At 36.6% G+C, this 15,305-nt stretch overlaps 1 protein-coding gene across 7 annotated transcripts in view; it reads right to left on the bottom strand.

The window, feature by feature from the left end:
• The window catches only part of NALCN (sodium leak channel, non-selective), a 358,280-nt gene that overhangs the window by 193,992 nt on the left and 148,983 nt on the right, over window positions 1-15,305 (bottom strand). For all 7 annotated transcript variants that reach the window (XM_050766656.1, XM_050766657.1, XM_050766654.1 and 4 more), the window contains one exon: window positions 11,983-12,114. In XM_050766656.1, the coding sequence (XP_050622613.1) occupies window positions 11,983-12,114 (132 nt within the window). The remainder of the gene's footprint in view (window positions 1-11,982; window positions 12,115-15,305) is intronic.

Consider the following 15,305-nt stretch of genomic DNA (forward strand, 5'->3'; position numbering starts at 1 on the left):
CAAATACCCTAAAGCAGTGTTTCCCAATCTTTTTTATTTAATCACCTCTTCTAAGAGGTCTTTTAGAGATTTTGTTCTCAATCACCACCTCATGGAGTTTTGATACCTCTAATGTATTATATATCTGTTTACATACTCTACTTTGGTTGTTTGGTCTACATAGCAATCTGCATTATAAAAGAGTTAGAATTTTCTACCCCTCCCCCCACCAACTAAGAACATATTTTTACCCCTTCAGAGGTGATTTTACACCCTGTTGAGAATGCATGCTCAACCAGTATACCTGGTTTGATGTCACCATAATGAGACAGGGGAATGGGGTCTGGAGGCAGGGAACCTAAGGCCATTTCACACTGACTTCCTAGAACTAAACTGAAAGAAAACCCCTAACTTTCCATGCCTGAGTAACAAAAGCACCAGGGGCTACTCCCTTTGCAAGCCCCTACCTTTTCTGTGCAGCAGATGGATAATTGAAAGTACCTCTGATTGGTTGCTTTTCCCAACCAGACACTTGCATAGGAATGTAACTTCGTAACTTCCCCTCAGCCTCTGATTGGGTGCCACCACTTCATTTACATGGGGTGGCCAATGGGAAACCTCTAGGGGGTATTTGGACCTAAGAAGATTCTGTATCTGGGGACCTTGAGCACTGCTCGGGCTCACTCCCACACTGTGAAGTGTACTTTCACTTTCAATAAATCTCGCTTTCCTTGTTTCACTCTTTCCTTGCTTTTCTGTGCGTTTTGTCCAGTTCTTTATTCAAAACGTCAATAACCTGGACAACTTGCAGTCAAGACCCTCTACCGGTAACAACAGCAGAGTTTAATCTCATAAACACAGGCCTGTGAGATAAAATAGTAGAGACAGACATTGCCCATACGTGGAAAGATATTTGAAATATGTTATCTAATATTTGTGTTGCAGTCTCTGTTTTCTAATTTCAAAGAAACATAATGGACATCATGAGAAAAGAATGCATATTTATCACAAAGGAAGGTTACAGGACAAAGCTCACAAGAAAATCAGTTCAGGCAATCCCATTCTTTTACATGAAATTCCGATTCAATAACACCAAAAAGTGATTGCTGATTACCTGTATCAGTCTGGAGCTGTCTGTCAATCACCCACTCTTAGCTTATAGTGTATATCAGTATGTTAGAAAGAGCAAACTTTGAGATGGATGGTTGAGTAGTCCAGATTGTCATTACTGTATTATTTTTTTACCTAACAAGATAATGTCCAAATCTTTTAGAAACACACACAAAAAGTAATTGTCAGAAGAAACCTATTTACTTGAAGTTTCCCAGAAAATGAAATTAAACTCAACAATAATGTCAAAGACTGCTGCTATGGAAAGATTGATTATTTTCTTAATTTGGTCATTTTTTTATGATTAATGAACTCAAACGTGGGTGTCAGATTTTGTTGGGGACAAAATAAATGACTCTTCATTTTAACAAATATCATAAAACCAAACGTCTTCAGAGGAATGCAGAAATCACTTTTCTAGAAAAGAGGACTCCCTGCAAGATAGCAAAATGAATTCATGATTTATGAAACCCCTTCTGTTTCAAACACACTGTGATCAAAGGAAAAGAACAGGAAACCAAAGAGGCAGGAAGGAATTCTAAACGAGGTTAACCTCTTTGTTGACCAGAAATGCAACAGAAATATATGCTAGGTCAAGAATCAGGCAATGTTGGACCCAAATGTTTCCTATAGGGTCAGGAGACTAAGGCACCTTAGATAAGGTAAAGACGAGAACCTTTGTAGCATAAAGACAGGGACTAGGATGGGTTTCCTTGCTAAGGAAAGCACAGTGAGAGCAACTACCCAAGGCTAAGACCTTATAGGAAGCTGCAGGCCTCCAGAGACAGGAGGAGAAATAATCAGCTTATCTGAAAAATCAGAACAAGATCTTTTATGGACTACGGACTAGTGACAAGAACTGTGATATCACCCATATCAAGGGGCCAGCAATCTGCAAATGACACTTAAAAATCTGGCTCTGGATGGTGGGTTCAAGGTTAAGGCAACTGTAATATCCCTAAGAAAGTAGAAGTGATCACAGAGGGAGGGAGAGAGAAATAAGAAAATCTCCCAAGTCAAATGAGGCAGCATGCGAAGATTTTAAATAAATCTTATGAGAAAGAAAACAAAATTCTAAAATTCAAAATATGAATTTACTCTCAACAAAATTAATTTTGTCAAACTTTTTTTCACAATCATTTAGTTGTTTTTATTATTTTATTTTATTTTTAAATTCAATTCAATTAAATGTAACGTTCCAGGATACATGTGCAGGATATACAGGTTTGTTATATAGGTAAATGTGTGCCACGGCGGTTTGCTGCACCTACAAACTCATTACCTAGGTATTAAGCCCCACATGCATTAGCTGTTTTCCTGATGCTCCCCCTGGCTCTGATTTGTATCCTTTTTGCTTTAATAAAAATGTAATCAGAAGTATAGCACTTTCCTGATTTCTATGAGTCATTCTAGCAAATTATCAAACTTGAGAAGGCTAGTGGAAACCCCCGAGTTTATAGCCTGTTGATATGTCATACGATATGTCATATGTCATATCAACCACATTAGCCATATCATATGTCATATGTCAGGGAGGCCCTGGAACCCCCTGAGCTTACAGTTGGTATCTCAAGTAAGGGTAATCTTGTAGAGGACTGTGCCCTGTGTTATAAAGTTTGGTCTAAAATCCAGGTAGTTAGCATCAGAAGTCATTTACTTATACAAAAAAGAAAGTTATAAATAAACAATACTGGCAGCAAAAAGGATTATACCTTCAGTTTCAATAGAGATTATATAAATCCTGAGAGAAAACTGTGGAAATGTGAGATATTAGTTAAAATTAATATCTCTATAAATAGCAAGCAATAAACCATCAAACTGATAAACCGTAATAATCAAACCATAAAATAAGTCATTAATCAAGGTCTCTCTTCTCCCTTTCTCCGCCAGGGATTCCACTGCAAACAATGGGCCTACATGGCATTCCAGAGGGACTTTACTCACAGAAGAGAAAAAGAGAAAAATATGTTTATTTCATTTGTGAAAGGAAGTGTAACTTCCCTAACATAATCATACTAGCAATGTAAAATAAAACAAAATCATAGAACTACTATCCTTATGATTGAAAATTCGTAATACAATGTCAGCATATTGGATTTGTTTATTAAAAGTAGTGCTACAAAATCAAGTGTCCCAGGAATCTAAAATAGTTTCAGTATCAAAATATCTATTATTCTAATATACTGCACTAAGAAATTAAAAAGGAAAGTCTGTATAGTCAGCTCAATATAGGTAGAAGAAGATTGAATACTCAATTCATCATGAGAAACACTCTTAGCAACCTAGAAATAGAAGTGAGTTTATTAACACGATGAAAGGCATCTATAAAAACCTACAGACAACATTAATGATGAGATCATAAGCATTCGTATCAAAATATAGAAAAACACCCAGCATGTCCACTATCATTGCCACTATTCAACATTTTATTAGAGACTCACACCAGGACAACAAAAGAAGAAAAAAATCAGAGATATAATAATTAGACATGGAAAGACAAAACATTAATTTCAGAAGATATAATTATCTACATAGAAATTCCAATCAAGTCTATAGATGATCACAAACAACAAATTGTAGTAAAGTTGCTGGCTATGAATGAGGTCAATATAAAAAAAAATTAATATTATTCCTACATCAATAAAAATTTAATTGAAATTATTTCATTCATAAAAGAAACTGTAGGATATGTAGGCATGAATCTAACAAAAAAATGTGGAAGACCTTTGGAGAAAATTATGAAGCATTATTGGAAAATGCTAAGGAAGGTTAGAATACTTGAATAGAGATGTTCTTAACATTAATTAAAATCTCATTAGTAAAGTGAATTAAATTTTCGTAATGTAGAGCAAGAATAGCAAGGCCAAGAACAGATAAAACAAATCTGAAGAAGAATATCAACATCAGTGAGCTTGCCCTAATAGATCTCAAGGTTTATTATAAAGGATAGCACTTATGACAACATCTTATCAACTAAAGCTTTGATGTATAGACACAGACTGAGGTGTCCAGAAATACAATCGTGCACATGTGTAAACCTGACATAAGACAGAAATGGCACTACAGGAGTGAGGAAAGAATGAATTTTCAATGAATCTTTGAAGGACAATTGTTTATATATGGGAAAAAATTCAAGTCCTTATCTTATTCCAAATGTATTGGAGTCTAATATTGAAAAAGCACAACTTGAAAACTCTAGCCTTTACTATAAGAGAATGTCTTTCGTAACTGTGGTATAGATAAGACACAAAAAGCACTGAACAAAAAATTAAAGATGACTATATCTTGCAGTGTTAAAATTAATAACTTATATTGAAGAAAAGACAGCAAATAAAAGTTAAAAGACCAGCTGAATGCTGGGAGATGTCTGCACTGCATATTACTAGATAACTGAAAAATCAATTATGGTACAGATTAAACAGGTAAAATTATAGAAGATGAAACTCAGGACTGACAGAATATGAAAAAAAGGTCAAATCTCTGTAGTAACCAAGAAAATGTATATTAAGACTATAATGATTATATTAAATTATAAGAAAATTAAAAATCCTGAACATAAAAATGTAGCATGAAGTAGAGCTGCTCATACATCCTGGTAGGAATGTAAATTGACACAAGCATTTTGAAGTTCAATTTAGCAATATTTAGTAAAGTTGAAAGTGAGCGTATCTAACAAATTCACAATTTTAAGTCTAGGGATATGTTTAGAAAGAACTCCCCAAATGTGCACAGAAACTCAAATGAGAATGTTTACTGAGGCATTGTTTTCAACAGCAAAAAGTTGGAAGCAATTGAAATACCCATTGCCCTTATATGCAGAACAAATAAATGCATGCTTAAATTGACATGAATCAATTTCCCAAATATAATGATGAGTGAAAGAGAAAAGCGGCATCTTAATACTTCATACTATTATAAAACATGCATTGATATGATGAATATAGTTCTCTGTAGATTAGGGAGAAGGAGGAGATCAAGAAGTAGTACACAGGGAGCTTCTACTCTACTAATGACATTTTATTTCTGAATGAAAAACCTGATCCAAACATGAAAAGCTATTAATTTTTTAAAAATCTGGGTGATGGACCCACAAATATTTGTTATAATATTTCTCTATGGGTTGAATTTATGAAATACTTTCTAATTAAGAAGGAAGTAAAAGAAAGTCACATATTTTCAAAGGATAGAAATTTCAAAAAGAAGGAAAAATAAATAACTGTAGAAAAAGAATCCTGCAAAATAATCACATTAATATGCAAAGGCTAACGGTTGCTTCTGACATCATAGGTGTCTGACATAAATAGGTATAATCCTGCCCAAATCTTATTTATGTAAAATTAATTTAGTCTCAGCACCTTTTGCTTCATCAATAATCTGTTTTAGAAACAACATTCTCTCAAGCTGTAACTTCTCTTAACGAACTAGCATCTTGGCAGATTATGACTCATTCACTCCAACAAGACAACTTAATACATAATTTTGTTCTCTACCACAATAGAGAATGATTTTTAGATCTACTGGAAACATGGATTTAATAACTGAAACTGCTCATATGGATATGATGTGTTGAGATAAACACTGACTTGGAAATTGTTCTTAATTTCTTCTTCTAGATTCACTAAAACTTCTTTGATAAATCATGTTACTGCTACAAATTTTAGGTATAAACCTCACTCAAGATTATACCCGATAATCTCTTTAGATTCTCACAGAACTATAGCTCCTAAGAGTAGAAAGAGGTCCCTAGAGTCACACATCCATGGCCATGCCTTATTTACTTTATTTACCTCTGATTCTCCATCACCAAGCACAACTGCCATGTAAGAAAGGATACTAGGCCCTTCTTCCTCTCTGTTCTCTGTCTTTGTCATTAAAATGAGATAAAGAATTTTATATCCCTGTGAAATCTTTGCAGAGAAACTCTGAATGTATTTAAAAGAAATATTTCCTGTGAGGGACTAAGAGGGCTTAAGTAATAGATGATACTTTCTTTTCTGATGAATCTAGATCCTCTTAATAGCAGACTTCTTTGTTTAGCTCAACAAAGAGCAAGTGAAGATGCAAGTCTGGGGGTGGAGTGGAATTGCTGTGCATGAGTAGCAGGGGAAGAGCCTGCCTGGCTGATGACAAGTTGGGGAGATGTGGGAGTAGGCTGGGTAGGAGGGACAGACAGAGTTGAGAGAAAGAGGAGTTTTAGTTAATTTACTGTGGAGTATGTAGCACAGAGTCCTGGGACCTCCTTCTCCCCTTTGGGTTCATTAGAAAACATGACCGTACTCATTAAAACTTAACACCAGGAGGTGGAAGAGGGCTGAGCTCCCCATTCAGATAGGTCTAGAGGAAATCAGAGAACATAGCTGGGGATAATGCTAGGAGGTGACAAAGAGCTAACTTTGGGCCTCTGTAGGACCGTTTGCTTGCTTGTTGTATATCTCCCATCTGTTTGTGAGTTTCTCAAAAGAAGAATTTTGTTAAAGTTGTTAATCTCCTGTGCTGTGCTGATAAATTTTGTTAAATGTACAGCCTAATGGATACAAATACATTCATATATAACAATAAGAAAAATATTGCTCATATTTTATTATTTCTTAAGAAAACAAGAATATATATTTTAAAATGTAATTATGTTCATTATACAATATGATTTTATGTGCAATAATAATATATTCTCTTAGACCAAAATGAAAAGTTAAAATTCTTACAGAGGAAAATAAACTTTACCTTTTTCAATTTATCATAGGCTAGAAAAGATGTAAACTTTTTCCTGTTTCTTACCTAATTCTAAATTTAGGTTAATTAATCCAAAGTAACAAAACAAGTCCCCAGCTTCTCAACAGAAGCTAAGCAGCTTAATTTATTCTTAAAGGGTGATTTTTAGACTGTGAGTTGGCTCCTAATGGGTAAAGTGATTTATTTTAGATTTTCTAAATAATTTATTCTGGAATATGTAGGAACTTAAAAAATTACTTCTTTAAAAGCTCATGACCTGTTGTGATCTATTTTAAAAATAAACTTTTCAAAATATTACATAACGCTATTGCCTTAAATACTGCATCATTATAGTCTACAAACTTGAATTGCTGTTATTATAACTATTTTGAGAATTAAATGAGACAATGAATTCTTTTAAAGCACTTGGTGCATCATGGGCCCTCCAAAAAATGGTAGCTTTATTGTTGTCAATGTTAAAATATTTGACTTTAATATGAGAGTGTTAGTTGACATGCTCTCTGTTTCTATAGCTTAAACCAAGATCCATTTTTGTAAATAAAATTTTATTGGAAAACAACCATTCTGAGACCACACTCACTTTTGTACAATTGCAGAGTTGAGTAGTTGAGACAGAGAGAGGGTGGTCTACAAAAGGCAAAATGTTTACTATCTGGGTCTGCAGGAGTTTGCCGACCCCTGGCCTAAACTCAAGCCATTTTTATAAACCTTATAAAAATAGAATATATTATGAAAAAGTAAGCTTAATTAAATTGACTTTTTCACACTCATTGGAAACAAATAACTTTGTCTCATGTATAAGTTTCTAATACAAAGAGAAATGGCAATGTAATTTTAATTAAAACCAAACATACTTGGGGAAAGCCAGACACACAAAATAAAAAACAGAGTGAAAAGGCCGGGAGTGGTGGCTCATGCCTGTAATTCCAGCACTCTGGAAGGCTGAGATGGGTGGATCGCTCGAGCCTAGGAGTTCAACACCAGCCTGACCAATATGGCGAAACCCCATCTCTACTAAAAATATAAAAATTAGCTGGGTGTGCCTGTTATCCCAGCTACTTGAGAGGCTGAGGCAAAAGAACCACTGGAACTCAGGAGGCAGAGGTCACAGTGAGCCGAGATGGTGCCACTACACTCCAGCCTGAGTGACAGGGTGGGACTGTCTCAAAAAAAAAAAGAAGAGGAAGAAGAAGAAGAAGAAGAAAAAGAAGAAGAAGAAGAGGAGGAGGAGGATGAGGGGGAGAGGGAGGGGGAGGGGAAGGGGAGGGGTAAGGGAGGGGGAGGGGAGGGGGAGGGGAGGGGGAGGGGGAGGGGGGGGGGGGAGGGGAGGGGAGGGGAGGGGGGGGGGGGGGAGGGGAGGGGAGGGGAGGGGGAGGGGGAGGAAGAGGAAGGAAGAAGAAGAAGAACAAGAAGAAGGAGAAGGAGGAGGAGGAGGAGGAGGAGGAAGAAGAAGAAGAAGAAGAGGAGGAGGAGGAGGAAGAAGGAGGAAACAACAAAAAAACCACCAAAACCCCCAAAACCTAGAGTGGAACAAATTCAGAATGCTTAAGTAGTTCAAGAGTAAACTGATGGGGTCTATCTGGTTGTTTAAGTGAACAAAACCACCACTACCTAGTTTATTTATTTATTTATTTTTTCCAGGATTTCAAAGAGTTAGTTGTTAGCTGGTTAACTGATTTGCCACTTTGTTAAGAATGAATGACATATAAAAAGCTGCATTCACGTAAACCAGTGTGATAAATTTGGGAATAAGCATACCCCCGTGAAACTATTACCATCAATGCCATTGACATATCCACCACCGCTCAAAGTTTCCTCCCACCCCTTTTCTTCTTCTTATTGTCAGGGACAACAATTATTGGACACACAATATAAACTGAATTCCACCATCCAGTCCTGTCTGTCTGTTGTTGGGGTTGTTTTTAGTTTTAATATTATATAAAAGAGAAAAAGACAAGGATTTACCAACTACTCCTAGACTCTACAATACACTTGAATAATAACCAGTCAACTCTACAGTATTCAATTATTTGACATTTTGTTGGAATTTCTTATAGTATGAGGATAAATCATCTACCATACATAAATACATTAGGAAAGGATCAATTTTGTATGTGAAAATGTTAGGTAAAATTTACTAAAGAATTCCATCCCTTGCTGTTGCCAGTGTGGAGGGCCTCTTCACTTATGCTCCAGGATTGGTTTAGTGTGACCACCTGCCTACCCTGGGCTAGATCACAAAAGCAATGTTATCGTAATCTCTAATGTCAGGATTCCCTCAGGAGCAGATGCAGATTCCTCCTCCCAGAGAGATTAGCATAATTGTAATCTCTTGTGGTCATTTTTGCTTTTGTTCCCTGGCATTTTTGTCAGCAGCTCTTTACCTACTGGTGCCATTGCTCTTGTATCATTCTTCCATCTCATCGATCTTCCCACCTCTCCCTCCTCAGAGCCTTGAAGTAATCTTTGAGTCTCTTCTATGTTAAATAATTTCCTCTACATTCTCAGTCTTTGTTCCCAGAATCTACTTTCTGTCTGTGCCTCAACTGATTCTCTCCCAAATGCATGAGTTGCCCCTGCAGCCCTTTCCAGCCCTTTCTAGTAGAATATGTGGACAAGGAAGATGTGCCCCAACCATTACTCCTTGATACTCCTTTGCAATGTATTCCATGAGGTTAAAACATATCTCATGGACTGTATGAATTCACCGACAGAAGGAAAGAAGGCACCCACTCTCCCTGTGTTGCCTTCTGTCCTTCTGTCAATCTGTTCATCAGTCACTTGCTCATTCCCCGTGACTTTGCTCCCTGACTCCACTCTTCTCTCCAAGAACTGGCCTCGCTCTGAGTGACTTCAGTGTCCATGTCAAGACTCAGCCAGTGCCTTAGCTTCAATAGTCCTTTCCATTTCTTCCTTGACTCCATCAATGTGTTTAAGTCACTGACATCCATGTGACACCCTAGATTTTGTATTTCATTACTCAGAATTATTACGGAATGGTAAAATCCTGGACTCCACTCTCTGATCACAACCTTTTCTAGTTCTATTATTCCATCACTTCGGAGGTACCTGTTCTTTAACCATATAGAGACCATTGATCCTTCACCTTCACTCCTCCAGTCCACATCCAACAGAGACCACAGGATCATCATTGCCATCATTGCCAGCAATCCATCTTTTCCCCTTGTTTCTCAGTTCCCCCAGCCTGAAAAAAAAACCCTAAAGCTGGATTGATTTAAATGTTGCTTTTCCCTCTTCTTATACAGGGCTAAAAAGTTGCAGATCTGTCTTGGTGTCACTATAAATTTGTAGTCCTAAATGGATCTTTAATATTGCATTTGCTGTATTGTTAATTTTTTGCCTATCCCCAGGCACCTCTTCCCTCTCCCCTTTCTTCCTCAGCTTTCCACTGCATTATCTTATTATCTGGCCAGATGCAGACCTTGCTTCTGACTTCCTGGGAAAAAAAGAAATAACTTGATGAGGCTTCCTTCATTGTTCTTTCCGTGTGTTAGAAATTTACCTGCAAATATTAGTATCAGTCCAGGTGTCTCTCTGCTTTTTTTTTTTTTTTTTTTTTTGAGATGGAGTCTCACTCTGTTGCCCGGGCTGGAATTCAGTGGTGTGATATCGGCTCACTGCAACCACCGCCTCCCAGGTTCAAGTGATTCTCCTGCCTCAGCCTCCAGAGTAGCTGGGATTACAGGCGCCTGACACTACATGTGGCTCATTTTTTGTATTTTTAGTAGAGACTGGGTTTCACCATGTTGGCCAGACTGGTCCCGAACTCCTGACCTTGTGATCCGTCCGCCTAGGCCTCCCAAAGTGCTGGGATTACAGGCGTGAGCCACCATATCTGACCTTCTCTCTGCTTTTAATGACAATCCATTCATTGTGTGCTTGATTTTCAGCAAAATTATACCTATTTTTCAGAGGCTGGGCTGGATATAATTTCTTCATCAGCCCCTGTCATTAGTTCTCCATAGCACAAAACTCTTATGGTTTACTTTTTTTTTTTTTTTGCTAGATTGTAAGCTCCATATACCAGGTAGCTATTGGGCCAATGTTGCATCACAGACACTGTAGTCCAGTGAAAGTTTTTTGTTTCAGGAGATACACTTCCATGAAGAGGAGAACTCAGAAGTGACTACTTACAAGTTTCTTGATATCCACATAGATGTCTACACTCAATAGGTACATGCAATCAATTCTTTTTCAGAAAAGTTTGTGTGTGGGTAGACTAAACTTTTATTAACCAAATATGTTTTTAAATGTACTGAGAGAATTCTAGGAATCTAATAACACTTAATTATATGACAAATTGATTTTTTTATGTGAAAAATGCTTTGGTAATATGAAATAATCAAATTGTGACTTTTCTGCTTTTTCAGTTTACTTTTTCATAGGTTGGATTTATTGAAGCATCGTACAACTGTATATGTATACCTCACTCACACGATGAATGGGTTTCTATGTTGTCAATCAATTTTTTCATAAATATGTAACCATTGAATTCTGAGATATAGTTTAGGTAACTTTTTAAATTGAAAAAAACAAAGATCTTGGAAAATTATTAAAATGTTTTATTATAAATGCAAAATGCTTATTGAAAGAAATAAAAATTAAAATATTTTAAGAATCAGGTATTAACTAAATTACTTTATCAATAGAAAGTACTATTCCAAAACTCTAATATGATATGTAGAGTGCTAGGGAGATGCTTACTTATTTAATCATGAAACCTACCTTTAATTGATGTCTTTAATGTAGGCTGTAACACCCATTTCTAGAGCAGTAATTATCATTATCATCTCTCTATATTTCCTTCCAGCCCCCTTCTAGGTATTGTTAAGCTGACCTACTTGTTTATGATCTTCTGAATCTGTGCCTGCTTGTACTTAGCAGAAAACAAACTAATGTAAGCTGAGAAGGGGAGAGATAATAAGAGGTGGATAGGAAAACAGCAAGATCCTAGAGAAAGGCCCGGGGAAGAAGGGTTACCACACCATGACCAGAGGAACCACTTAAGAAGCAGACAATGATTCAGCTTTGGTGAAAGTCAAGTAATGAACAGGCTACACTTCCCTTTCGCATCTCTAAGAGGCACCGTCCGCGCTTGGCCTGCTCGCTGCCCAGCGATCTTCCCGGCGCAGAGCTGCTTACCTCCGCCAGGTAGAACTCGTCGTACTGCCTCCTGAAGTTCTCTCCTTTGTAGTAGTTGCTAGCTGCCACGATCACGTCGACGGTCACCATGCTCAGGATGAACATGTGGAAAACCGATGATCGCATCATTTTCTGAGGGGGCAAAACAGACAGACTCTTAACAAAGAAATAAACCTCATGATTAAATGTAATGGACGGGCCTAGGCCTTGGCTGACAGCACGTTGGTGATGTGCTGCTCTGCAAAACAGAGCCTCCAAGATAAAGCCATCCATGTCCCGTACTGCTGAACTGGGCGGGCAAGAGAACCTTCCTTTCAGGCAGCTACACAATGACTAGGAAGATGGTTTCAGAGACTTTTGACTAAACATGGAAAATATGTATCACTTAATTTGTGTATAGCTTGCATCTTAATTTTTTAATCGGTTGATTGGGTAGTATTTATCCTTAATTCTGACTGTATGGATAAATGGCTTTTAAAAAGCTAGTAACACAAAACAAGTATTACTTTATTCTGTGTTAAGGGAGAATACTGTGGATAAAAACATTTTAGAGATGATTATTACACAACAGGAGAAATAGGAGAAACCTAAGATTTGTTTTTTTACTTATTACTTCCAAAAATATTTGTTGAAAATTTTACTACAACTTCTAGTAACTGACATCTACATTGTACTTGCTATGTACTTGGAGTTTTTCTAGGTGCTTTACATAAATTAACTCATAACAGCCCTTGGAACCTATTCTAATAAGGAAACTGACGTTCAAAGAGGCTAAATAACTTTCCCACTGTCACACAGGGATTGAAGATGGACTCAATACTGGAACCCAAGTCTGGTCCAAGTCTGTCTACTGCCTACATTAAGATAAAGATAATTAAACATTAAAAACTAATGAGTATTATTATAAAGGTTATCATATATTAAATGGCTACTATGTTCCAGGCCATATTATTCACATTAAAATATTTGTGGGTACACAGTAAGTATGTGTATGTGTGTGTGTGTGTGTATATATATATATATATATATATATATTTTTATGGAGTACATAAGATGTTTTGATACAGACATGCAATGTGGAACAAGCACATCATGGAGAATGATGTATCCTTTGAGTTACAAACAATTACATTACACTCTTTAAGTTATTTTAAAATGTACAATTATTATTATTGACTGCAGTCACCCTATTGTGCTATCAAATAGTAGGTCTTGTTTATTCTTTCTATTTTTTTTTGTTCCCATTAAACATCCCTACTTCCCCCCGGCCCCCCAGTACCCATCCCAGCCTCTGGCAACCATCCTCTACTCTCTATGTCCATGAGTTTGATGACGTTGATTTTGTGATCCCAGAAATAAGTGAGAACATGTGATGTGTGTCTTTCTGTGCCTGGCTTACTTCACTTAACATAATGATCTCCAGTTCCATCCATGCTGTTACAAATGACTGGATCTCGTTCTTTATTATGGTTGAATAGTACTCCATTATGCATATGTACTGTATTTTCTTTATCCATTCATCTGTTGATGGACACTTAGGTTGCTTCCAAATCTTGGCTATTGTAAACAGTGTTGCAGCAAACATGGGAGTGAAGATTTCTCTTAGATATACTTATTTCCTTTCTTTTGGGTGTATGCCCAGCAGTGGGATTGTGAAATTACAGCAGCCCAATTTTTAGTTTTTTGAGGAACCTTCAAACTGTTCTCCATAGTGGTTGTGCTAATTTACATTCCCACCAACAGCGTACAAGGGTTCCCTTTTCTCTGCATCCTCACCAGTATTTATTATTGCCCGACTTGTGAATATAAACCATTTTAACTGGGGTGACACGATGTCTTATTGTAGTTTTCATTTGCATTTCTCTGATGATCAGTGATGTTGATCACCTTTTCATATGCCTGTTTGTGTCATTTGCATGTCTTCTTTTGAGAAATGTCTGTTCAAATCTTTTGCCCATCTTTTGATTAGATTATTAGATTTTTCCTATAGAGTTGTTTGAGGTCCTTATATATTCTGGTTATTAATACTTTGTCAGAGCGGTAATTTGCAAATATTTTCTTGAATTCTGTGTGTTGTCTCTTCACTTGGTTTTAATTGTATTTTTTGCTGTGCAGAAGCTTTGTAACTCGATGTAATCCCATTTGTCCATTTTTGCTTTGGTTGCCTGCGCTTATGGGGGTATTGCTCATAAAATCCTTGCCCAGTCCAATATCCTGGAGATTTTCCCCAATGTTTTCTAATAGTAATTTCATAGTTTGAGGTCTTAGCTTTAAGCCTTTAATCCATTTTGATTTGATTGACAGAGATAGGGGTTTAGTTTCATTCTTCTGCATACGGATGTCCAGGACCATTTTTTGAAGAAACTGTCTTTTCCCCAGTGTATGTTCTTGGCATCTTTGTTAAAAAGGAGTTCACTGTAGGTGTGTGGATTTCTTTCTGGGTTCTCTCTTCTGTTACATTGGTCTCTGTGTCTGTTTTTATGGTGGTACTATGGCGTTTTGGTTACTATAGCTTTGAATTATAAATTGAAGTCAGGTCATGTGATTCCCCCAGCTTTGTTCATTTTGCTTAGGATAGCTTTGGCTCTTCTGTGGTTTCAAATAATTTTAGAATTTTTTTCTATTTCTGTGAAGAATATCATTGGTATTTTGATAAGGATTTAATTGCATCTGTAGACTGCTTTGGGTAGTATGAACATTTTAACAATATTGATTCTTCCAATCCATGAACATGGAATATTTTTCCATTTTTGGTGTCCTCTTCGATTTCTTTCATCACTGTTTTATAGTGTTCATTACAGAGATCTTTCAATTTTTTTGTTAATTGCAATGAATTTTATTTTATTTGTAGTTACCGTAAATGGGATTACTTTCTTGATTTCTTTTTAACATTGTTTGCTGTTAGCTTATAGAAATGCTACTAATTTTTGTATGTTGATTTTGTATCCTGCAACATTACTGAATTTGTTCATCAGTTCTAATAGTTTCCTCGTGGAGTCTTTAGGTTTTTCCAAATGTAAGATCGTGTCATCTGCAAACAAGGATAATTTGACTTCTTCCTTTCCAATTTGGATGCCCTTTATATCTTTCTCTTGTCCTATTTTTCTAGCTGGGACTTCCAGTACTATGTTGAATAACAGAGATGATAGTGGGCATCCTTGTCATGTTCCAGATATTAGAGGGAAAGCTTTCAGTTTTTCCCCATTCAGTATGATACTAGCTGTGGGTCTGTCATATATGGCTTTTATTATGTTGACATATGTTTTTTCTATCCCTAGTTTTGTTGACGGGTTTTACCATGAAGAGATGTAGAATTTTGCCAA

Source organism: Macaca thibetana, chromosome 17, assembly GCF_024542745.1.
Source record: "Macaca thibetana thibetana isolate TM-01 chromosome 17, ASM2454274v1, whole genome shotgun sequence".
Taxonomy (NCBI): domain Eukaryota; kingdom Metazoa; phylum Chordata; class Mammalia; order Primates; family Cercopithecidae; genus Macaca; species Macaca thibetana.